The sequence below is a fragment of the Camellia sinensis genome, chromosome 1 (genome assembly GCF_055761805.1).
Source record: "Camellia sinensis isolate YWXY chromosome 1, ASM5576180v1, whole genome shotgun sequence".
Lineage (NCBI taxonomy): Eukaryota > Viridiplantae > Streptophyta > Magnoliopsida > Ericales > Theaceae > Camellia > Camellia sinensis.
Genome location: NC_138961.1, coordinates 235,239,880 through 235,265,003, shown reverse-complemented (window position 1 = coordinate 235,265,003; position 25,124 = coordinate 235,239,880). Strand labels below are relative to the sequence as shown.

Genomic DNA, 25,124 nt, shown 5'->3' with positions numbered 1-25,124 from the left:
AGTTATTAATGACTGCCCACCCATCCATGGTGAAGTCGGTAGAACTTGCACATCATAAAAATGAAATTTTTAAGACTATCTAGTTGCACCCCATGTTAATAAGCTTCTAGACCACTAGCAAACAAAGAAGCAAAGGCTTCAATTTCGTGTTTCTTCAACATTATCCCAATCTGAAGCCCACCATCGCCATCTCTTGATTCTGAAAGAGAGAAGGCTCCATTTTTATCAATTGATGTTATCTCAACCTTCCTTGGTCTCCCCCACCCAAAGTCAGTCTTGTAAAGCTCAAAGCGTGGTGAACCTGCAATGCTAAATACCCTGTCCATGTCTACCGAAGCCAATTCAGACAGCCCGACCTCGTTTAGTAGAAGTCTATCACTCAAACGTCTTATAACTTCACCAATTGCTTTAGCTGCCATGGCCACCCCATCTTCTCCTATTAAATCGTTTGAATCTGCATTTCCGATATAAATAGTAATATGACACGTTATTTTGATAATATTACTTAAGAAAAGAAAAAGAATATAATACTTCATTCTTATCAATTATGCACTTCCTCTTTAAAGGATTTGTGGAGAAAAATAAATTAAGTCGTCTTTTTCACATGTAATAGAAGAGTTTTAAGTAAATTTTTTAATAAAAAAATATAAAAAATAAAAAATTTAATTTTTTAAAAATCAATCAAAATCAAACAAGTGAATTGGATTTTTGTTTGTTTATGTATAATTTCGTTGGCAGTGAAATCTACTGACCAGTCAACCGATGGTATGGACTGGATTCATATTCATCTTAAAGGGCTATTTTGATAATTTAATTTAAAGTTAAAAAGTTATATTTTAATTTTTTTTAATTATATCATCTTTTTATTTTTTATATATTTTTTCAAAAAAAAATTTAAAATTAATTTTTAAACTATTTCTCAAACTAGAGAAATTATAAAATATTTTCAGAATATTACGTGTTTATATTCATTTACTAATTATCATTCAATATGTCTCTCATATTTTTCAATCGTCTAACACAATATCTTACTTATGCATCTTCTCTATCAATTATAATATTATAAAATATTAAGTATTTATATTCTGAAACTACTGAATAATTATCCTCAAAATAAGCGCAAAAAAAAAAAAAAAAAAAAAAAAGACTGATTTCAAATTCATCATTAAAAGATAGTGCTTGAAGCTAAATACGCGTTGAAAGGATTGGTTCCAGATTCATCTTAAAAGATAATGCTTTAAGCTAAGGCAGTCGCTTTGCTCAAGTCCAAGATCAGATTGGAATGTGTTGTTGGGCTCGTGAGAGTTCATTATGGGTCTCGTTTTGATAATCCGAACCGTTCAATGTGTAGAACTCGTCGAGTACTATATGCCTGTAAAAAATTACGTTGATCGGATAGCGATAGCTATGTGAACAAAACAGTTTTTTATCAACCGTTAATTTTTTCACCGTCTATTTTTTTTATACAAAACTGATTTGATCACATAGCTATTGATATCCGATCAACGTGATTTTTTATAGGCACATAGTACTCGACGAGTTCTACACATTGAACGGTTCGGATTATCAAAACAGACCCAAAAAAGGACCCCATGAGCCGGACTGGATGGATCCAGTCTTGATCTCAACTTGAGACAAGCTGGACCCGCTAAGACAGTGGCTTTGATCCAGTCCAAGATCGGACTGGACCGTGCTATTGGGCCCGTGAGGGCCCACCACGAGTCCCATTTTGATAATCCGAACCGTTCAATGTGTAGAACTCGTCGAGTACTATATGCCGGTCCTGTTTTGAGACAAGCTGGACCCTTAAGCTAAATACGCGTTAGTATGGTGGATATTGGACTGTATGCAGTATGGGATTTTTGATAATTGCCTTTCGAATTTGTTTTTTTGTTTTTTATATTTTTGTTTGATTAATGCTTGGGAGCACTAAAAAGGAAGCACTATGAGAGCACTAATGAGGTGGCTCTCCTTTTGATGTGATGGTTGTCTCTTGTGTTTTTCTTTTTTCTTTTATATTTTACATTTTCTAACTCATTAAAGCTATTAGTGATGGAATTTTTAGTGGTCTCTATCATTGCTGGTTTTGTTTTTGAATGGTACATAAATAAACAGGCTGTTTGCCTTCGGTCCAAGAGTTGGAGCGGAGAGTGATGTTTGGACCGGTTCGCTACGGAATCTGTTGTAATTTTTTTTATTTTTTTTTTTTGATATATTACCTCTAAAAAAATAAGATCGATGAGATTATTATTGTCTATTCTATTTATGGTATTTATTTTTTAAAAAATAGATAATAAATTTATTTTTAAAAATAAATTATTTATTTTTTTAATAATAAACACAATAAATTAAATATGTTATAATTATTTAATGAACTTAAACTTTTTTTTATAAGTATATATATGAAAGCTCTTACAAAATAAATAATTTAAATTATCAAAATGAGACCGTAGTGATTCCATAGACCCAAACAGCTCCCCCAATCATGATCAGAGGCAGTCTGGAACACCCCCCCCCCCCCCCCAAAAAAAAAAAATTACATTGCAAATGTAAAGAATGACTTGTGTACCAAACACAAAATAGACTCTGGCAGGAGGCCAATAACGGTGTAGATTTATTTGCCCAGAAAGCTCTTCAAATGGTTTTCCAGATCGAGTTTTTAATGACTGCCCACCCATCCATGGTGAGGTCAGTAGAACTTGCACATCATAAAAATGAAATTTTAAAGACTATCTAATTGCACCCCATGTTAATAAGCTTCAAGACCACTAGCAAACAAAGAAGCAAAGGCTTCAATTTCGTGTTTCTTCAACATTATCCCAATCTGAATCCCACCATCGCCATCTCTTGATTCTGAAAGAGAGAAGGCTCCATTTTTATCAATTGATGTTATCTCAACCTTCCTTGGTCTCCCCCACCCAAAGTCAGTCTTGTAAAGCTCAAAGCGTGGTGAACCTGCAATGCTAAATACCCTGTCCATGTCTACCGAAGCCAATTCAGACAGCCCAACCTCGTTTAGTAGAAGTCTATCACTCAAACGTCTTATAACTTCACCAATTGCTTTAGCTGCCATGGCCACCCCATCTTCTCCTATTAAATCGTTTGAATCTGCATTTCCGACATGAGCCGCAACGCAATTCCCAAAATAAGTTGAAGGGACAGGGGGTTCCAAGCGAGCCCGGCAATCAACGGTGAATCCAAGATGAACTTTCCCTGGCTTCATTTTCAGGGCTTTAACTAGGCAAACCCATACGTAGGCACATGTTACTGTAAAGGTCGATACATGAATGGATGGTTTCTGCATATGCTTCTCTTGCCACTGGCCATTCACCCTCTTCTTCATATTTTCTATGTTTGATCGTGTCAATTGGAAAGTGCCAAGCATTGCATCAGGTGAAACATTCACATCCAATATCATGAGGCTTTTGTTGTTGGATTTACTTACCAAGTTTAGGTAAGTTTTCTCAAGATCATCTGGGTCATCGATAACTGTCCTGTCATAGAATGGAGTCAATTCAGGGGTTAATGTTGAGTCTCCCCCGCGTTGGCAAATGGAAGCCCAAGACTGCATAAACATAGTTGCAGTTTTCCCGTCAAGTACTGCATGGTGTGTGGCGTAACCGATAGAAAACCCAGTGTTTGGAAACAGAGTGATTTGCAATACCATCGCGGGTACTCGTGTGTCAGAGGCCGGTAAGTTGGGTAAAAAGGGTTGAATTTCTTTGATTTCGCGAAAGCTATTGCTCGAGAGATGGTGGAAATCAGCTTCAGACTCGACTATGGTAAGTGAAACTGCGTCATCGCCTTCAACGTATTGGATAATGGGTTTATCAGAATCTGGAGGCCAGGTCAGACTGCTGGCGAGAGGAAGGTAGTGGTGGAGTGTGAGAGAGAGGGAGTGCTTGAGTTTAGGAAGAACAATCTCTGAGAATGTAGTGCTTGAATAGGAGGCTTCGTAGAAGAAAAGGCGTTTCACGGGAGGCATATTCAACCAAAGCACATCAAAGAATGTAATAGGAAGAGAGGTCTGGGCGGCCGAGTAAGCAGGTGAGCTAGGCGTTGGAGCCACTCTGCAAACCTCAATCACCTTCATCGGATTGGGTGCTGCCATGAGATCAGAGAAACCAAGGAAACGGGTGGTGTGTATACGGAAACTCTACTACTTTATTAATTATATTTATACTATGAAAAATATTATTTAAATTAATAAATTTAATATATTTTTTTCTTTATTCTTTTTGTTTTTTTGAACCAGATATTTTTTTCTTTATTCATTATCATGATCGGTACATAATAACAAAATTTTAAAATATAAAATAAATGTCATTATATTTTTTTTTATTTGTACATAAAAGTCATCGTACTGATATGGTTGAGTTGAACAAAAAGGATTTGGATTCTTCCTGAAAACCAACTAGGTGGGGTATGGGCTATTGATCTGATCTTCAAATGTGAGTGAGGCTATAAATAAAGAATATTTCTTAGGAAAATGATTGGTGGCCCTAAAAAATTTGCCCCTAATGTCCCTAATTTCCATTTTTAGAAACTGTTTTCTTTTTTTCTTTCTTTTTTCCTTTTTTTTTTTTTTTTTTTTTTTTACCTAAAGTGAAAATTTCGGGGCATTCGACCCCGAAATTCGGGCCCTCAAGCAGCGCCGTATTTCTTATGGGCCGGCGTGTTGGAAAGAATGCTATATGCTTAATTTCGTCAGTACCTCTAATTAATGACGTGACCTACTATGTGAATCGTTTTGTACTGTTATTTTCATTATCTTTAGCCTCCGTTTGGAATGTGGGTTGATTTTTTAATTTTTTAACTTTTTTGATTATACGAGTTTGGACTTAAAAATTTAGTTTGGGAAAGGCTTTTAACTTTTTGGTTTTTTTAATTTTTTGTGAGAGAAGAGTGTAATGATTATGGGGTTGGATGGGATGTTTTGTTTGTTGTGGCTCATGAACCTATTCTGTCTTTTATGACTTATTGAGCCAAAAAAACCCAATAAACCCTTCCAAACCAACCGTTAGTCTAACTATGTGAATCGTTTTGACCTCCTATGTGAATCAATATTAGAAATGAGCGTAGCAAATGGGGTGGTAGAGCCCACGTGATAGAAATTTTGCCCACGCTTTTGACAGAAAACTCTATAGTTCCATTTGGAAAGTTGGTTTAAAGGTTATTTTAACTGAAATAGTTATAAAAAATAAAATAAATTTTTTAATTTAATAAGATAAAATATTACATCTAATTCATAATTATTATATTATTTCTCTCATAAAAAAGTTAAAAAAGTCAAAAGTTCTTGTAGACACCTTAATTTTGACCGGCCCAAAGACTTAGGCGCTTTTTTTTAATTATCCGATGATGACAATTAGAATGTGTTTCTCACAGAATCATCATTAAGAAAGATGGAATTTGAGCATTAATCCCAACTTTCACCACTTTGGCCAAATTATTTTAAAATACTAAATATTTCATTAGTTTAGTATTTTTGTAATTTTACATAATTTTATGTGTTTATTCATATTTTTGGTATTATTATATAAATTGATATAAATTATATATTTTATATATATAAAAGAAAATAATAAAAAAAATGATATTGTTATATTATATGTTTCGTATTTTATATATAATTATATTATTATATTATCTGTTTAGTATTTTGATATAAATTATATATTATATGTATTTTATATATTATATGATATATACTATAAAATAATAAAAACAACTCGTTTGATACCCACATCAAACAATATGTATATATATTTATATTTATATTTTTATTATTATTATGTTTATATTATTATTATATTATTATTATTATTATTATTATTATTATATGCCTATATAAGGCAATCAAGAGAAATAAAATGAAAAATGAGGGAGGCTCAGCAGAAGGAAGAAAGAAAAAGAAAAAGTCTAGAGAATCAAAAGGAGAGGAGGGAGGTTAATCAAAAAGAGAAAAAAGAAAAAAGGAGGAAGGGTTTGAGAATTAGATTAGAGAATTAGAGAGAGAAAAAAGAAGTGGTGCGAGAGAGTTTGGGAAGAGAGAGCGGGAAAATAAAATATTTTCTTTGATATTTTTATTTCTATTTCATCAATACACCATTCAAAAACTAAACTGTAATTCCAAATTTTGGACTGAGAATTAAGAACACATTCCACAGACTTGAGAGTAATCAATAGAAAGTTTGTAACTCAGAAAATTCATCGTTTCCCCAAAAGGTGAGTTTTCGCAAATTTTTATTTAATTTAAAACTATGATATAATTTGTTTAAATACTTCATTTACTTCTTTTCATAACTGTTTTTTTTATCGCTTTAATGGAATGGCTGCATCACCCACATATCTGCTGTAATTTAAATATTGTATATAAACTGTTGTAATTTATTACTTTAAATAATTTACCCCATCAGATGAATAGTAACTTCCGACGGTGAATAGTAACTTCCGGCGTTGAATAGTACCTCCGGCGGTGAATAGTACCTCCGGTTATTTAATTTTGCTTGCTTTCTATAGCTTAATTTCAGCACTATTATATGCTATTTAGGGGGCTGTTTAATTTATTTCAATGATTTATGTTTTAAATATCAAGTTTGTTTGTACTAACCAATTAATCAACTTCGCATAATCATCTCTGCAACCTCCCTCCATTCTTTGCTTATTTCGATTAAAAAGTTGTGAAAAATTGTGGTTCAAGTATAAAAAATGAACTTTTCCATGCTTAATGGTTTAATCTCTTCGGAGGTTCATTACCAAAGGTATAAAACGCTCTATGCTTAATGGTTTAATCTTTTTGGAGATTCACTACCAAAGGCATAAAACGTTTTATACTTCGGAGGTTCATTACCAAAGGTATAAAACGCTTTATACTTAATGGTTTAATCTCTTTAGAGATTCACTACCAAAGGCATAAAACATTTTATGCATATGAGGTTCATTATCAAAGGTATAAAACGCTCTATGCTTAATGGTTTAATCTCTTTGGAGATTCACTACCAAAGGCATAAAACGTTTTATGCTTAGGAGGTTCATTACCAAAGGTATAAAACGTTCTATGATTAATGGTTTAATCTCTTTGGAGATTCACTACCAAAGGCATAAAACGTTTTATGCTTAAGAGGTTCATTACCAAAAGTATGCAACGTTCTATGTTTATATTTATTTTTTTATTATTTATGACAATGGGATCATACACATTATAATTGAAAAAAAAATTTGATTGGAAAAAAATTAATTAAAAAAAAATTATTTAGAAAAAAATTAATTAAAAAAAATTTGTTAGTCAAATTTTTAAATTTTTGTTTAAAAACTAACGTAAAATCATTTTTTGAGTTTATAATTTTTTCTCAAACTTATAAACTAAGACGACCATTTATAAACCAAAAAAATTATCAAACAAATTTTTATGATAGTTTTGTAAATTTTTGTAAATATAAACTGAAAACTAAAAATGAAATGGTTACCAAACAAGCCCTAAACAATGAATTCGTGACTCATTTAGAGAGAGAGAGAGAGAGAGAGAGAAAGAGAGAGAGAGAAAAAAAGATGAATGAGAGAGATAAAGAGACGAGAGAGATAGAGAAGAGAGATGAGCGAGAGACATAGAAAGAAAGAGATAGAGAGAGAGACCCATTTCATTTTTTGACTTTTTCCACTTTCAACAACAATAGGCTTAGAGAAAGAAACGAGTGTGATTGAGAGAAATGAATGATTGAAAGAGAAGAGAGATGAGTAAGAGAGACACAGAGAGAGAAACAAGATGAGCGAGAGATAGACAAAGAGATAGAGAGAGAGCGAGAAAGACATAAAAAAGAGATGAACAAAAGATATATAAAGAGATAGAGAGAGAAGAAAGATGAGTAAGAGAGCGAAGAGAGATGAGAAAGCCAGAGAGAAAAGCGATGAGTGAGTAAGAGAGACACAAAGAAAGAGAGAGAGAAAAAAAAAAGAGAGAGAAACAAGATGAGCGAGAGATAGACAAAGAGATAGAGAGAGAGCGAGAAAGACATCAAAAAGAGATGAACAAGAGATATATAGAGAGATAGAGAGAGAAGAAAGATGAGTAAAAGAGCGAAGAGAGATGAGAAAACCAGAGAGAAGAGCAATGAGTGAGTAAGAGAGACACAAAGAAAGAGAGAGAGAGAGAAACAAGATGAGCGAGAGATAGACAAAGAAAGAGAGAGAGAGAGAGAGACAACAAAAAGAGATAAACAAGAGATATAGAGAGAGAAGGAGAGAGAAGAAAGATGAGCAAGAGATATAGAGAGCGGAGAGAGATGAGAGAGCCAGAGAGAAGAGTGATAAGTGAGAGAAGGAGAGAACAGAGATGAGCGAGAGAGAGAGAGAGGCCCGTTTCATTTTTTGACTTTTTTCTCTTTCGACAAGTGATTAAGAAAAATGAGAGATGAGCGATTGAAAGAAAAGAGAGAGAGAGAGAGAGAAAAAAAAAAGAGATCAATCAATCGAGAAGGAGATCGGTAAATTGAGAAGAGGGGAAGGAGAGAGTGAGCAACGCGAGCACAGTGTGGGAGAGAGAGAGAAAGACACAAACAGACAGAGAAACAGGAAGATGAAAAAATGGGTATGGACAAAAACAAAGCAAGGACATAATTCTCATTTTATGAAGTTGATTTTGGCCATGGCACTCGTGTCATTGCCATGAACACTATATTAAATTTTTTAATGTTTGGGACCCAAAATGATGCCCCAATTTGAATGGTCAGTTTCTTTTTACGTGGCTTCAAACAAAGAGAGGTGGCATTTCATTTTCACTGGGGAGATCCAAGTCCCATGTAATTCAATCTCTACCAAAGAAATAATTTTAACAAAAATACTTAACAAGTTATTATCTCAATTATTATATTTAAATCATGGATTAAAGTAGGAGTTTGGAATGAAAAAAGAAAAGGCAAAGAAAATTGAGCAAAAATTCTGCTTACACTACAAAAATTTTAGTTTTTTGCGATGGCAAAATGTTGTCGCTAATACTTTTAATGCTGTCTCATCAAAACCGTCTTTTTTTTTTTTTGCGATGGCACCTATTACCATTGCAAAAACTCTCTTATTTGCGATTGCAGTTCATACCGTCACAAAAAACAGCTTTATTTGTGACAACATAGGTTACCGTCGCAAAAAATGCGCATTATTTGCGACGACAGTTGTTATCGTCTCAAAAATTCATTTTTTTTTTTGTGACAGGAAGGGTGCCGTCGCTAAAAACCCATTTATGGATGACGGTAAGTGGTGCTGTCTCAAAAAATCACTTTTTGTGATGGTAAGTGATGCCGTTGTAAATGCTTTCATGTTATAAAACCTCTTTTCTTGTAGTGATTAGAATTCATTTTTGAAAACGTAAGCCAAACAAATCCTTAAAAACTGTACTAGAATTATGCTCTAAACACAGCCTTTGGTTTTTTAGGAATGGAGAGATACGAGAGTTTTGTTGTATGTGAAACATGCACATGTAGTAACAGGTATAAAATTTGAATCTTGCGTTGTTACGTCATTCAGGAGTTTGGGTAAGAAAATTACGTGGATGTATGGTTGTTGCGAGGAGTGTGTTGAAGCCATACAAAAAGTAGAAAAAATTATTTAGAAAATTCTAGAATTTGATCTCATAATAAAATAATTTTTTTATTAATTTATAATCCAATCTTTTAATTTATTTTTAATTTTTAATTTGTCTATTTTTATTAAATAAAATGAATGAAAAATAGTAGTTTACAAAGGAAGGGAAAATAGCAAATATCTGTCGGTTCTTAGTTCTCACCATAAAAGCTGGCACACACACAAAAATGGTGTTCACACACAAAAATGGATGACACCAGAAAACACCCAATTCACCACGTAGAAGCAAACTCTTGAAGCAAGCAAAGTGATAACCCAAGAGATTAGACTCCATAGCATGGAGGAGATATCTCAAAAACGCAAATCTCTCCCAAATAACCAAAAAAGCAAAAAAAAACAAAAAAAAAAACAAAACAAATATAGCCTAAGGGAAGCATTAGAGTTCTCCGAGGAGAAGATGGAATTGGTATAACAACCCTCTTTCCCTCTTTCCATAGCTGTGAAAAGTCATAAAAACTCTCCTTAGGAGAGAAACTCTCAACCACACAAATATATTTGTGATAAACTATGAATTGATAAGGATTCATAACATTTTTGTTATTTCATATGAAACTGACATATATACCCAAGTAAAACGCACACTACCAGAAAGATTCAAACATCAAGTCAAACATATGCATTAACAATTGATGGTGATTTTCGGGCTATAGGTTGCAAGTAATATTATAGCCTAACAAGTGATTGCAAATTTTATGGACTTAACAAGCTTCGAGACCACTAGCAAACAGAGAAGCAAAAGCTTCAGTTTCATGTTTCTTTAACATTATCCCAATCTGAAGCCCACCATTACCATCTCTGCAATCTGAAAGAGAGAATGCTCCACTTTTATCAATTGATGTCATCTCCACCTTCCTTGGTCACCCCCACCTGAAATCAGTGTTGTACAACTCAAAGCGAGTTGAGCCTCCGAGGGTGATGCTGTGGTACATTTAGGTGTACCATACATTTAGTTATGAACTTATATGATTTTATATCATAACCTATACCATATTAGTCATAACTATCACCATATTAACTCATAACTTAGTTATATTCAATTATTTACTTATACCATATTACTTCATAACCAGGTCATTTAAAGTGACCTGCTAAACAGGTCACTTTTTATAGTTATGAGCTAAAATCATATTTCTTCATAACTATAATCAAATTGATCATAACTTAGCTATAACTACATCTCATAACCAACACCATTTTGTTCATAACTAATATCACATATTTCATAACCACATCTCATAACCAACACCATTTTAGTCATAACTAACATCACATATTTCATAATCATAATCACATATCTCATAACCAACACCACTTTGATCATAACAAATATCACATATCTCATAACTATTGATCACATATCTCATAACCAATCCCTTTGAGTCATAACCAACATCACATATCTCATAGCCACTAGTCACATATCTCATAACCAACACCTTTTTGTCATAACTAATATCACATATCTCATAACCACTAATCACACATCTCATAACTACTACCCACATACATCATAACCACATCTCATAACCAATCCCTTTGAGTCATAACCAACATCACATATCTCATAGCCACTAGTTACATATCTCGTAACCAACACCTTTTTGTCATGACCAATATCACATATTTCATAACCACTAATCACATATCTTATAATTAACACATTTTTGCTCATAATCACATCACTTTGATCATAACCAACATCACATATCTCATAACTACTAGTCACATATCTAATAACCAACATCACATATCTCACAACCACTAGTCACATAACCAATATCTCATAACTCATAACCATTAATACATATAGCATAACCACACCCTTTGACACCACTTTGCTCATAACCATTACCCACATATCTCATAACCACTAACACATATAGCATAACCAAATACCCTTTGACAAAACTTTACTCATAACCATTACCCACATATCTCATAACTACTAACACATATAGCATAACCAAATACCCTTTGACACCACTTTACTCATAATTATTACTCACATATCTCATAACCACTCATAACTATTACCCACATATCTCATAACCACTAACACATGTAGCATAACCAAATACCCTTTGACACCACTTTGCTCATAACCATTACCCACATATCTCATAACCACTCATAACCATTACCCACATATCTCATAACCACTAACACATATAGTATAACCAAACACCCTTTGACACCACTTTACTCATAACCATTACCCACATATCTCATAACCACTCATAACCATTACCCACATATCTCATAACCACTAACACATATAGCATAACCAAACACCATTTGACACCACTTTGCTCATAACCATTACCCACATATCTCATAACCACTCATAACCATTATCCACATATCTCATAACCACTAACACATATACCATAACCAAACATCCTTTGGCACCACTTTACTCATAACCATTGCCCACATATCTCATAACCACTAACACATATAGCATAACCAAACACCTTTTTTGACACCACTTTGCTCATAACTATTACCCACATATCTCATAACCACTCATAACCATTACCCACATATTTCATAACCACTAACACATATAGCATAACCAAACACCTTTTGACACCACTTTGCTCATAACTATTACCCACATATCTCATAACTACTAACACGTATAGCATAACCAAATACCCTGTGACACCACTTTGCTCGTAACCATTAGCCACATATCTCATAACCACTAACACACATAGCATAACCAAACACCATTTGACACCACTTTGCTCATAACCATTACCCACATATCTCATAACCACTAACACATATAGCATAACCAAACACCCTTTGACGCCACTTTACTCATAACCATTACCCACATATCTCATAACCAACATCACATATATCATAAATACTAATCACATATCTCATAACCAAACACCCTTTGACTTATAACTAAACCACTCTGCTCATAACCAAAATCACATATCTCGTAATCACTAATCATATATCTCATTACCTTTACCCACATATATTATAACCACATCTCATAACTAGCACCCTTTGTTTCATAATTAATATCACATATATCATAACTACTAATCATATATCTCAGAACCACTACCCATATATAGGGGTATAAATTTAGCCCATGAGATCGCGACATACCCCAAGTCCGCTCGTGCCCTGGGTAGGCCTAACTAGGCTTGAGTCTAAACCCAACCTAAGACCCTGAGCTATGTGTTCTAGAGCCCGACCCGACCCTGGTGTGTTATGGAGTGTGACCCATCCCGTGAGATCGCCCCGAAATTTTCTTTCCCATCTAGCTCGACCTGACCCCAATGGCTCTTTGCTCCCATTGTCAGTGCAATGGTCAAAAATTTAAATCAAAACAATTTGAAAGAGTCATATAATCGTTAATTCCACCAACAATCAATTTTATTTTTTTTATTTTTATATATATAAATTAACTCCTCCCTCCCAAGTCTTATAAATACCACCCCTCTCACATTTTATTTCTCACAACAAATTTGTCTCTCAAACTCTCATTCTCTCTAAACTTTCATACATATACAAATCTTTGGCCGTAGTTATGATTTTATCAATTTGTACATATCTTATAGAACTGTTGAAAATGAATATTACGATTTTGTTGTACTGTTTTGCTATCTCAGCTCTCTTCATCTATCAAACATCTCTCTCATTCCTTACTGTCACTGTAGATATCTCCGATGTTCCTTATCGGAAACAACACCATCTTTGACATTATTTTCACAGACGACAAGTCCGTTCAGTCTCTCTTACTCATATTCCCTTTCCTTTCGCTCTATTGGTTAATTTTCTCTAACTCTCATTTTCTGTTCCATGGCTATAAGTCGTGGATTAAATTATTTGATTATTGTCATTACATTCTGTGTTTATCTGTATCATTAGAGATCTTGATTGGTGATTAAATTATTTAAAAAATTTAGATGTTTTTGTTACACCAATTAGTGGATAGTTACATAATTTTTGGTTAATGTTATGAAATTTTGGAAATTAGTTACGACATTTGTGATTTTCTAGAATTTTAAACAATTTCGTTACGCCAATTAGTGATGCAGTTATGTATTTTCTATTTTATATCACAAAACTTTGTGACTTGATTACAATATTATGGTATGTTTGGTAACTATTCCGTTTTTAGTTTTCAGTTTATATTTATAAAAATTTTAAAAGCTGTAAAAGGCCTGTCACCTTTCTTTATCCTTTTCATTGCTGTAAAAGGCCAAGACCCTAGATTGAGAAGGGTGTACCAACTGAACTCTTCAAGATGAAAAAAATAAAATTCTCGAATCATAGAACATCGATGATAAAAATAAACAAGAGGTCGACAATAACAAGGCATGCTGCCAATTAGTTCCAATTGACGTTTTGGTGGCAAATGCTACTGTGCAAAGAATTGTCAGAGCTAAAATGATGGTTTGGCCATTTTCAAGAGAATATTTTATGGGAAAAGACGATCGAATAATGGCATTCAATTTTCTATATGCACTTGCTGTTGCGCATTTGCTTCGAAAATGAGCGAAAACACTAAACAAAATGGCTTCATAGCCTTTGCTAGAAATTTATACAAAACAAATATCCATCAAAATACTAACAGATTTAAGTCCATACAACAAAACAAATATCCATCAACCATCGTTTAAGAGTATTTATACAAAATACTAACAAATTTAAGTCCTCAAATTTTTTTTTTTTAAAAAAACTTAGTTTAGCTCCAATATCACCTGCTCGATCATAGCAACTATTACCCATAGCAACACCTGCAAAAACAAATTAAATTGTCGTTAAGGTTTGTTCACTTGAAATTTATGATTCAAATCATAACAAATTGAATTTTGATATATTGGTCATTACACACTCTTTTGTCATTTTGTTTTCGTAAATTATTTATTTTCATAATCAAGTTGTAAACATCATAATTAGTTATGACATCAAAATGTTCTAGCTAAAATCTATCTTGGCATATCAAGAAATTAGAATTAAGCAGTCACATAAAATTTGCAAAGCAAATGTAAGCAAAATGAACATAATTTGAACTGAAAAGATGCCATAAAAGTAATCACCTAGAGACGTATCCGCATCAATGAACGCTGAATTTTGGACGACTTATGCATCGCAACTACGCAAGTCATTAACATCCTTGCTCAATTGCACTGGAGATGTATCCACATTAGTGACAAAAAGTCGTCTCTTCACAGGGTGGGTCTTACATGGCCTAATATTATTCCTGGGACGCTTCGGTGTGAAAGGGGTGGGAGTACCAATTGGATCATAATCATCCTATTCCTCAAACAAATTGCTACCCACTTGTCCCGTTTTATGATCGTTTTGGGGGCAAGTTCTCCTTGTGTGGCCGACGACCCTACATTGTCAAGTAAAACACCAATCATTAAAGAGAACAAAAATGTCAACACTACCTCACAATAACAAAATTAAGACACAAAGCACAATATAATGTATACCTGCAACACTGGCATCGCCTTGGCTTTCGAGGTTTAGCCATGTAGGATCCCCCAGTATTCCCCTTCGTGTTCACTACTTTCGAATCCCCAACCCCAAATGGCGGCAGTGAACTTTTTCCTTCATCAACATTAGTTCCCTTGGCCATGCAAAGCTGCTTCATCCGACATGTCATAGTGAAAAATGCATTCCTAGCCTCTTCAAATCCTTCAGATGTTTGTGAGGCATAGTAACACATTTCAGTAAAAGAAGAGCAAAGTACCCCAAAACGTGTCTCCTGTGTGAGAGTGCTAGAGAATTGGGCTTGGCAATGTTGTTCACCAACCTTTCTTGCTTGCTTTGTCCAATGATACATCACACAACTTGGGAGAATTTCAGTCATGTGTTCGCATTTCATCACAGAAATCATGTGGCTGCAAGGAAGTCCAAAGAACTCAAACTTTTTGCAACTACATTTCATTATGCTAGTTGCGGGATGGTATGACACTTCCCATGTGGAACCAAATTCAGTGTACTTTGAAAATTTGTATATGCGATGATCGAACTCCTCTTTCCTTCCATCAAAAATCAACAATGCTTCCTCAATTATTTCATTACGAAACATTAAGAAGAAACGTCTGGTAAAGATGGTTGCTGCATGTTTCTCTAGAGGCTGAAGTGTTGTGGTAAGACAAGGATCACTGTTGTCAGTTTTTGCCTCGGCATCCGCTTCTTTGTTCCGTAATCGATAAAGGGCCATGTCAAAACATCTAACAAATTCGAATAGTTTCAGTTTTCATTTGAGGCACTCATTGAAAAAAGCATGCATACCCTCACAACGCTGACTGCTCTTCATTCCAGCAAAAAAATGACCACGCAAATATGACAGAGCCCACATGCCTTTGTTGTTGTAGGTGTCTGATACCCACTTGTTATTTTGAAGGCCATATTTTCTGACCATCTTACTCCAAGCTTCCTCAAATACAACCTCATTCGCATCAAGATCCATGAGATGCTTGAAATGTCCTTCAAATCCATCGACTCGAACATTTCGCTTGGCATTTCTGTGCATATGCCAATTACATAGACGATGCTTGGCATTTGGAAAGACTTTTTGTATTGCCTCACGCATGGCCATATCCCCATCTATCAACACTGACACCGGTCTTTTGTTATCCATGGTTTCTAACAACTTCTGCAAAACCCATGTGTATGTTGCAATTGTCTCATCAACAAGCAAGTTGCATGCAAATATGGTGGTTTCAAAATGGTTATTGACCCCGACGAAAATAACAAAAGGTTTGTTATATGCATTCGTTTTATAAGTCGTATCAAAAACCAACACGTCACCAAATGCAGCATAGTCTAGGCGAGACCTTGAATCTGCCCAAAACAATTTGCCAAGCTGATTCTCTTGATCCTTGTCATACTTGTAAAAGAAGTAAGGGTTAGCATCAGCTTTTGCACATAAGTAAGCCAAAGCACACTCCGCGTCACCATCCTTCATTTCTATTTTGTGCTCAGCTTGAATATAATTGTGCAAATCCTTGTGAATAAAGCCCACATTCGCGAAAGACCCAGATTGTTGATTACGCGTGTGTCCGTGTTATTTGGTGTTGTATTATGTTTTTGGAATAGGTGTTGGTCACCTGCCACAACCCGTGTGTTAGAGCTTTGGAGTATGGCTCGCCACGTGGCATGCTCAGGGTGTTTGTTGGGTGCCACAACATTGGTATGTACACTAAGGCTTGTTGTACTTTTTGCATTGAACTGAAACAACCCATTTAAAATGAATGACCCCAATGTGGCACCACACACACTGATTTAAACACATGAACCCAATAAAAACATTGAATACGAATGTGCCCAACACAGACAAATGACCTCGGTGTGGCACACCATACAATTGAACTGACATATGTACGCAACATAGCTATCCTAACACGCAATCACCAAAAACAAACCATGCCTTCAGAATTCCAAGAATGTCGACAGCGGAATTCCGATTCTCCGTCAGTCCGGCACACAAAGCACCTCCCACACACCCCGTCACAACAATCACAAAACCCTAACGTAATGAAGGAAACATCTTCTACTACAATTTTTGACTTGCCAAATATGCACAACTAATCCCACCAAAAACATCCTAATAGAAAAGGAAGGGTATAATTGACCACTAAATGTTACCAAATAAGAGAAATAGGATCAAACGGGAAGATATTTCCCCACTAATAGGACTAAGGAAAATGACTTAGACCCCCAGCTGGGGGTGCTGGGGGTCGTCCCTGATTGGTGCAAAAACAGTTTTTTTTTTTTTGGATTTCAGCCAACCACACGCTGCCACGTCACTGGGGGTGCCACTGGGGGTCGGAAGCAATGCCCATAGGACTAATTAGAACAACAGATGCAACGTTAGGACCAATTGGTGCAACTGTCTGTTGGATGGGATTTATCGGTAAATATCCCAAAAATTTAATTGAAAAAAATATCCCAACAGTTCTATAACATATGTACAAATTGATAAAATCATAACTACGGCCAAAGGTTTGTATATGTATGACATATTAATGCGAAAGAGCCAGAGTTTTGAGATAAATGTATTTACTAGATAAAGAAATGTCACCAAAATGAATAGTGTTGAAATAGATAAAGAAAATAGTGACGAGTTCAAGGATCTATTGCAGAGACACAAGAGTATAGAGAAGAAGAATCCAGTGAGGAAGAACTATCAACGATGGTCATTCGATGATTCAACGAAATAGAGAAGTCTGATTAAGAAATAGAGAGAGCTCAGGCACAACTAGGACAAATCAAGAGAAAGAAAATTGAGTGGAGAAAAAAATGAAGAAAAGTTGGGAAAAAAATTTAGGAGAAAAATTATTTAGTGCAACAAAATAAAATCACGTCATAGATAATTTTTATCAGCATATTTTTTATTAAAATTTAGTTAAATTATATATATATATATATATATATGTCTATAAGTGTATATAGATATTTTAAAAAGTATATCGTTTGTATATTATTATTTCTATTATCTTTAATGAAGATACCATGACTAAAAATAAATCTAAAATAGAGATAGGTGATCAATTGCAATTGTCACTTAGGGATGACACTTCAAAATTAATTGAGAGAGTTGAGAGTTTAGAGAGAATGAGAGTTTGAGAGACAGATTTGTTTGTGAGAAATAAAATGTGAGAGGGGTGGTATTTATAGGACTTGGGAGGGAGGAGTTAATTTATATATATATATATATATATATATATATATATATATATATATAATAAAATAAAATAAAAATTGATTGTTGGTGGAATTAACGGTTATATGATTCTTTCAAATTGTTTTGATTTAAATTTTTTACCATTGCATTGACAAAGGGGGTAGGGAACCATTGGGGTCGGGTCGAGCCAGATGGGGAAGAAAATTTCGGGACGAGCTCACGAGATGGGTCACACTCCATAACACACCAGGGTCGGGCTGGGCTCTAGAACACATATCTTAGGTTGGGTTTAGCCTCGAGCCTAGTTGGGCCTACCTAGGACACGAGTAGACTTGGGGTGTGCCGCGAGCTCGTGGGCCAAATTTACACCCCTATATGTGGGTAGTGGTTATGAGATATATGATTAGTGGTTATGATATATGTGATATTGATTATGAAACAAAGGGTGCTGGTTATGAGATGTGGTTATAACATATGTGGGTAAAGGTAATGAGATATATGATTAGTGATTATAAGATATACGATTTTGGTTATGAGCAAAATGGTATAGTTACAAGTCAAAGGGTGTTTGGTTATGAGATATGTGATTAGTAGTTATGATATATGTGATGTTGGTTATGAGATATGTGGGTAATGGTTATGAGTAAAGTGGTGTCAAAGAGTGTTTGGTTATGCTATATGTGTTAGTGGTTATGAGATATGTGGGTAATGGTTATAAGCAAAGTGGTGTCAAAAGGTGTTTGATTATGCTATATGTGTTAGTGGTTATGAAATATGTGGGTAATTGTTATGAGCAAAGTGGTGTCAAAGGGTATTTGGTTATGCTATATGTGTTAGTGGTTATGAGATATGTGGGTATATGTGTTAGTGGTTATGAGATATGTGGGTAATTGTTATGAGCAAAGTGATGTCAAAGGGTGTTTAGTTATGCTATATGTGTTAGTGGTTATGAGATATGTGAGTAATGATTACGAGCAAAGTGGTGTCAAAGGATGAGGTTATGCTATATGTATTAATGGTTATGAGTTATAAGATATTGGTTATGTAACTAGTGGTTATGAGATATGTGATGTTGGTTATTAGATATGTAACTAGTAGTTATGAGATATGTGATGTTGGTTATGATCAAAGTGGTGTGGTTATGAGTAAAAATATGTTAATTATAAGATATGTGAATAGTGGTTATGAGATATGTGATGTTAGTTATAACAAAAAGGTATTGGCTACGAGATATGTGACTAGTGGCTATGAGATATGTGATGTTGGTTATGACTCAAAGGGACAAGTTATGAGATGTGGTTATGATTTATGTGGGTAGTAGTTATGAGATATGTGATCAATGGTTATGCGATGTGTGATATTTGTTATGTTTAAAGTGGTGTTGGTTATGAGATATGTGATTATGATTATGAAATATGTGATATTAGTTATGAACAAAATGGTATTGGTTATGAGATGTGGTTATAACTAAGTTATGATCAATTTGATTATAGTTATGAAAAAATATGATTTTAACTCATAACTATAAAAAGTGACCTGTTTAGCAGGTCACTTTTAATGATATGGCTCAATCCTAGCCATTGATTCTGTATGTACCGTACATTTTTTGAACAAAATGTACTATAGATTTTCCCCTTTTTGTAAAGCTTGATACATGAATTGCTGGTTCTTGTTTTTGCTCCTCTTGCCACTGGGTCTTAACCCTCTTTTCAAATGACCTTTTCTGGGCGAGATTCCCTCCCGTTCAACTACGAACATCAAATCAAAAATATGCACTAACAAATGATGATGATTGCCTCAAGGACGTACAAAAGTTTAATTAACTTCGAGACCACTAGCAAACAGAGAAGCAAAAGCTTCCGTCTCGTGTTTCTTCAAAACTATCCCAATCTCAAGCCCACCATTACCATATCTGCAATCTGAAAGAGAGAAAGCTCCACTTTTATCAATTGATGTCATCTCCACCTTTCTCGGTCTCCCCCACCCAAAATCAGTGTTGTACAACTCAAAGCGAGGTGAGCCTCCGATGGTAAATAATCTATTCCTGTCTATAGAAAGCATTTTAGACAATTCAACCTCTTGTACAGCTCCATCTTTCAAACCTTCTATAGCTTCACATATTGCTTTAACTGCCGTGGCCACTCCATCTTCTCCTGTTAAGTCATTTGAATCTGCATCCACGAGACGGCCGGTAACGCAGTTCCCAAAATAAGTTGAAGGGATAGGGGGTTCCAAGCGAGCCCTGCAATCCACACTGAATCCGAGATGAACTTTCCCTGCGCTTATTTTTTTGGCTTTAACTAGGCAAACCCATACATAGGCACTTGTTATTGTAAAGCTTGATACATGAATTGCTGGTTCTTGTTTTTGCTTTTCTTGCCATTGCGTTTTGACCCTCTTCTTGATATTCTCTATGTTTGCTCGTGTCAGTTGGAATGTGCCAAGCATTATATCAGTGGGAGGTTTCAAGTCCCATATCAAGAGGCTTTTGTTGTTGGGTCCATTGAGGTTCAACAAGAAGTTCACGTAAGTTCTCTCATGATCACCTGGGTCTTTAATCAAAGACCTGTCGTAGAATGGAGTTTCTTCCGGTGTTAAAGTTGAGTCTTCGCCGCGCCTACAAATGGAAGCCCATGAATGCAAAAACAGAGCTACAGTTTTCCCGTCAAGTGCTGCATGGTGTGTGGCGTAACTGATTGAAAACCCTTTGTTTGGAAACAAAGTGATTTGCAATGTCATCAACGGTGCTCGTGTGTCAGAAGATAGGAATTGGGGTAAAAAATGATGGATTTCTTTAACTTCACGAAAGCTGTAGCTTGAAAGATGGTAGAAATCAGCTTTAGACTCGGCTATGGTAAGAGAAACTGCATCATCACCTTCAACATATTGGATGATTGGTTTATAGGAATCTGGGGGCCATGTCAGATTTCCGGCGAGCACAAGGTACTGTCGGAGTGTGAGGGACAAAGAATGCTTCAATTTGGGAAGAACAGTGTCCAAAAAAGTAGTAGTTGAATGGGAGGTTTCGAAGAAGAATATGCGCTGAACGGGAGGGAATCTCACCCAAAAAAGGTCGAAGAATATAAGAGGAAGAGAGGTTGGGACGGCGGAGTCAGGCGAGCTAGGCGGTGGAGCCACCCTGCATACCTCAAGCACCTTCACTGGATTTGGTGTTGCTTCCATGAGATGAGAGGTAAAACAGAGAACAAGGAAAGATAGGGAATGAGTGGTGTTTGTTGAAACTTTCAATAGCAGATTGATTATATGTAGTGTTATTTTATTATACTGTTGTTTGTTTGTGACTTCATCAATTACGACTCTCTCTATGTTCTTTATCAACTTGTATTCATGATTCATTGTTTCTATGTGCATTGGTTTACTGTGAATTATATCTTGGCCAGCCGGATTGTTTATAAAATTATTTGTTATGAAGACGTGACTGATAGTCAAATAAAAAATTCTATAGGCAGATTTGGATAGCTTTGGTATAGTTTTAAAATTATGATTTGAAAATAAAATTATATTTTGAGTATAAATTTTAAAATTATGATTTAAGTGTGAAAAATTTATTTAGTTATAAGTTTTGAAAAGAGTTTTGAATTGAGTTTTAAAATTTTAATGTGACATATAATATTTAGGTGGTGTTTGGCAATAAGGTTTGGGTGGGTTAGGGGCTAAAATAGCCACAAAAAACAAAATAGACTATTTTAGCCACAAAAAACAAAACATCAAATCCAACCCATAATCATTACAATCTTCTCTCACAAAAAAAGTCAAAAAAGCCAAAAAGCCAAAAAGTCCTTCCCAAACCAGGCTAAAATAGCCCAGGCTAAAATAGCCAAAAAGCCAAAAAGCCAACCCACTTCCCAAACGGAGGCTTAATTCAAAAACTTACAACTCATAACTAAACACGCAACTCAAAATTTTATTCAAAACTCATAAAAATTGTTAAAAAAAAATCTTAAATATTTTTTATTTAAAATATAAAAAATAACATGTGCCAATTTTGTCCCAAAAAAAAAAGAGTACGTTCCGGTCAATCGGCCGGATGTCCGAGAGGATGACCGGGTAGATCAAATTTCAAAATTCAAAACCCCGCCTAAAATGAGTTTGCAAAAGTGGGTGTGGAATTAATTTTTCAAAATTGTATCCAAATACTACACTCGAATATGAGTGTAGAGTCATGATTAGAACTGCATTCCGAACACAGCCTTGGTTTCTCCTTCAAAATATATTTTTAGAGAAAAAAATTCAAAAATATTTTTGGTTGAAATTTAAAAAAAAAAATAATTATTTTTTTTCTCTATTATACATTAATCGATTACTTTTTGTCCCTCCTTGCTCTTTCTCAATCAATTTTTCTCTCACACTCATCTATTCAACTAAAAATAAAATAAATCAAATTATCCTAAACTCCAAAACTCTTTTCAAAATATATAACCAAATAAATTTTCAAATTTTCTAAACTTTTTTCAAAAAATTATTTTTAAAATAATATCTGAAAATATAAATCAAATAAGGCCTATGAGATAAGAAATTGAACCAAAAAATGAGTGTTTAACTGAGATCTATTATACATGAAATTAATCTCAATACTCCAGCGTATGTTTTGGATATTTTTTCTAGATTAGTTTTATGTGCACCCTACTACTACTCTATTTACATAAATTTAGACAGAACTACCTAATATTGTTTGCTTGATACTCTCAGTTAGTACTAGTTGACGAATGTTGATCCTACTTAAATTAAGTTGTGGGGAGCTAAGAAATGATCTACTTATCTTAGTTGTCCAATCGATATCTGAATAGAAAATTATAACTAAATATTAAAAAATAAGTCCTAAATATTTTTAATTCCAATCTAATGGTTTGCCCGGTCAATTAAACAAGCCCACTAAAGCGTGGTCTCACATGCGAGGCATTTATAATTTTGTGGCAATGTCAGTTCATAGTTTAGTTTAATTAGAGATCTAGTCATTCTAGAGCGACTTTACTTATAAAATAATTAGAGATCTAGTCATTCTAGAGCGATATTACTTATAAAATAATTAAAATTTTATATATCAATATTATAGACTCTATCAAAAATATTTGTTTTTCATTATTTTTAATTTACTAAATATAGGTTTCGTGATATTTGCAGAAATATTTTTAATTTTTTTTATAATCTAATTTTTTGTTCAATTGATCCTATCATCCATACTTTCCGTATCACAACATGGTGTGTTTTTTTTCCTCCTAATTTTGTGAACTTATCCGAATGTGTCATTTATTTAAAATTTTTTGAGAGACTTATTTATAAGTCCTTTTTCAAACACTTATACTAGATTAAGTCCTGCGTAATTTCTTATAGAATCTCAAGTCCTATTTAGATAAGGATGTATTCCACAAGATCCTACATAAACGTAACGTGACGTGACACTTACATAAACGTAACGTGACACTTATATAAACGTAACGTAACGTGACACATACATAAACGCAACGTGACACTTACATAAACGAAACGTGACACATTACGTTTCGCAAACTTAAGGAGTTTTTATTTTTTTAAATTAAATGTGAAAATGTTGCTGGTTAATGTTGGTGTCACGTTACGTTTTATATAAATATGATCTATGGTAACGAAAAGACACTTTATTTCTTTGGTACGTTTCATATAAATACGTTTCATAGGTGTCACGTTACGTTACGTTACGTTTATATAGATATGATCTATGGGGAAATTACATATTACCATAGATCATAGGTGTCACGTTACGTTTATGTAGGTGTCATGTTACGTTACGTTTATATAAATATGATTTATGGTAACATTCAATTTCCTATATATGATTTTACTATTATTTATGATATTAATAACTAATATTGAGGGTAAATGTGTCAACAAACTTCTCACAGGACTTATGGGAACGTAAGTTTTTTAGTAGGACTATATGTAGTATAAGTCTCCCTAATAGGACTTATAAATAATTTTTCCAAATTCTTTTAATGCTAATTTCAATGCTTGAAAACTCCAAACTTTTATTTTTTATTATTTTTACTGATTTGCCAAATTTTCATGAATTTCAACCCATTGTTACGAAATTAGATGAATTTTCAACCGAACAAAATTAAAATGAAAAAGTATTGGTCATGTTTAGTTTCATTTCTATATTTATTTTGAAAAATAAAAACTAGTTTGATAAAAATAAATATCAAAAACATATTTTAATTTTTTTAAATTATTTGTCTTTTAAAAAGATAAAATTATATAAAAATAATAAGTATTTTTTTTAATTTTTTATGAAATTAATTTTTAATTTTTTAGAAAAAAATTATGAAACAAGTTTTATCAAACATGACTTATCTCATAAGTTTTGAATTTTATTTTTGGGACTCGGTCCACAAATTCAAACTTGAAGTTTGTTTGGTAAAAAATTCAGGCGCTGAAACATTATGTCCATAAGAACAAGATTTCATAATATGCCCAAAATACTCGTACTATCTCTCTGTCCATCTCTCTCTCTCTCTCTCTTGCATGCGCTAGGGTTTGTCAATTGGCTCTTCTCTCCAACAGCACCACCACGACAGTTGTTCGCCGCCACTGTCTCCTCCATTCACTAACGTCGCGCGCAGATTGACCACCACTTATTTGCTGTCTCTTTCTCTCTCTCTCCTCTAAACGTCAACCACAACACTTTTCTTTCCAAACCCACCCACTACCTTCAATAACACCACTACAGTGATTGTTCGCTCGCCATTGTCTTCTCCTCTCATCGAAGTCGTCACCGACTGACCACCACTCTTCTTCCGTTGCCTCTCTCTCTCTCTTCTAA

At 34.2% G+C, this 25,124-nt stretch overlaps 5 protein-coding genes across 5 annotated transcripts; all 5 read right to left on the bottom strand.

Annotated features, from left to right (window-relative positions):
* Positions 1-95: 95 nt before the first annotated feature.
* Positions 96-1,728, bottom strand: LOC114312979 (phenolic glucoside malonyltransferase 1). Its single transcript, XM_082920909.1, has 2 exons — positions 1,578-1,728; positions 96-454 (listed from the first exon to the last, which is right to left on the bottom strand). Exons 1-2 carry the CDS (start codon positions 1,726-1,728, stop codon positions 96-98), a joined length of 510 nt encoding a protein of 169 aa, XP_082777035.1.
* Positions 1,729-2,366: 638 nt separating this feature from the next.
* On the bottom strand, positions 2,367-4,478 carry LOC145804471 (phenolic glucoside malonyltransferase 2-like). The gene has a single exon (XM_082898426.1). The coding sequence runs from the start codon at positions 4,109-4,111 to the stop codon at positions 2,750-2,752; it is 1,362 nt and encodes a 453-aa protein (XP_082754552.1). The 5' UTR covers positions 4,112-4,478; the 3' UTR covers positions 2,367-2,749.
* Positions 4,479-14,345: 9,867 nt separating this feature from the next.
* Positions 14,346-15,841, bottom strand: LOC145822794 (protein FAR1-RELATED SEQUENCE 9-like). Its single transcript, XM_082920906.1, has 3 exons — positions 15,105-15,841; positions 14,950-15,004; positions 14,346-14,402 (listed from the first exon to the last, which is right to left on the bottom strand). Exons 1-3 carry the CDS (start codon positions 15,839-15,841, stop codon positions 14,346-14,348), a joined length of 849 nt encoding a protein of 282 aa, XP_082777032.1.
* Positions 15,842-15,877: 36 nt separating this feature from the next.
* Positions 15,878-16,588, bottom strand: LOC145822791 (protein FAR1-RELATED SEQUENCE 5-like). Its single transcript, XM_082920899.1, has one exon. The coding sequence runs from the start codon at positions 16,586-16,588 to the stop codon at positions 15,878-15,880; it is 711 nt and encodes a 236-aa protein (XP_082777025.1).
* A 3,490-nt stretch (positions 16,589-20,078) lies between these two features.
* Positions 20,079-21,665, bottom strand: LOC114312978 (phenolic glucoside malonyltransferase 2). Its single transcript, XM_028259291.2, has one exon. The coding sequence runs from the start codon at positions 21,662-21,664 to the stop codon at positions 20,123-20,125; it is 1,542 nt and encodes a 513-aa protein (XP_028115092.2). The 5' UTR covers position 21,665; the 3' UTR covers positions 20,079-20,122.
* Positions 21,666-25,124: the final 3,459 nt, after the last annotated feature.

Coding starts and splice junctions, on each gene's coding strand:
- LOC145804471 (XM_082898426.1), bottom strand. CDS start 4,111: ATGGCAGCACCCAATCCGATGAAGGTGATTGAGGTTTGCAGAGTGGCT.
- LOC145822791 (XM_082920899.1), bottom strand. CDS start 16,588: ATGAAGGATGGTGACGCGGAGTGTGCTTTGGCTTACTTATGTGCAAAA.
- LOC114312979 (XM_082920909.1), bottom strand. CDS start 1,728: ATGGGACTCGTGGTGGGCCCTCACGGGCCCAATAGCACGGTCCAGTCC. Junction 455..1,577: donor CTCATGGGGTCCTTTTTTGG/GTCTGTTTTGAT, acceptor TCGGAAATGCAG/ATTCAAACGATTTAATAGGA.
- LOC114312978 (XM_028259291.2), bottom strand. CDS start 21,664: ATGAATCATGAATACAAGTTGATAAAGAACATAGAGAGAGTCGTAATT.
- LOC145822794 (XM_082920906.1), bottom strand. CDS start 15,841: ATGGCCCTTTATCGATTACGGAACAAAGAAGCGGATGCCGAGGCAAAA. Junction 15,005..15,104: donor AGGCGATGCCAGTGTTGCAG/GTATACATTATA, acceptor TTGACAATGTAG/GGTCGTCGGCCACACAAGGA. Junction 14,403..14,949: donor ACGATCATAAAACGGGACAA/GTGGGTAGCAAT, acceptor TTGTTTTTGCAG/GTGTTGCTATGGGTAATAGT.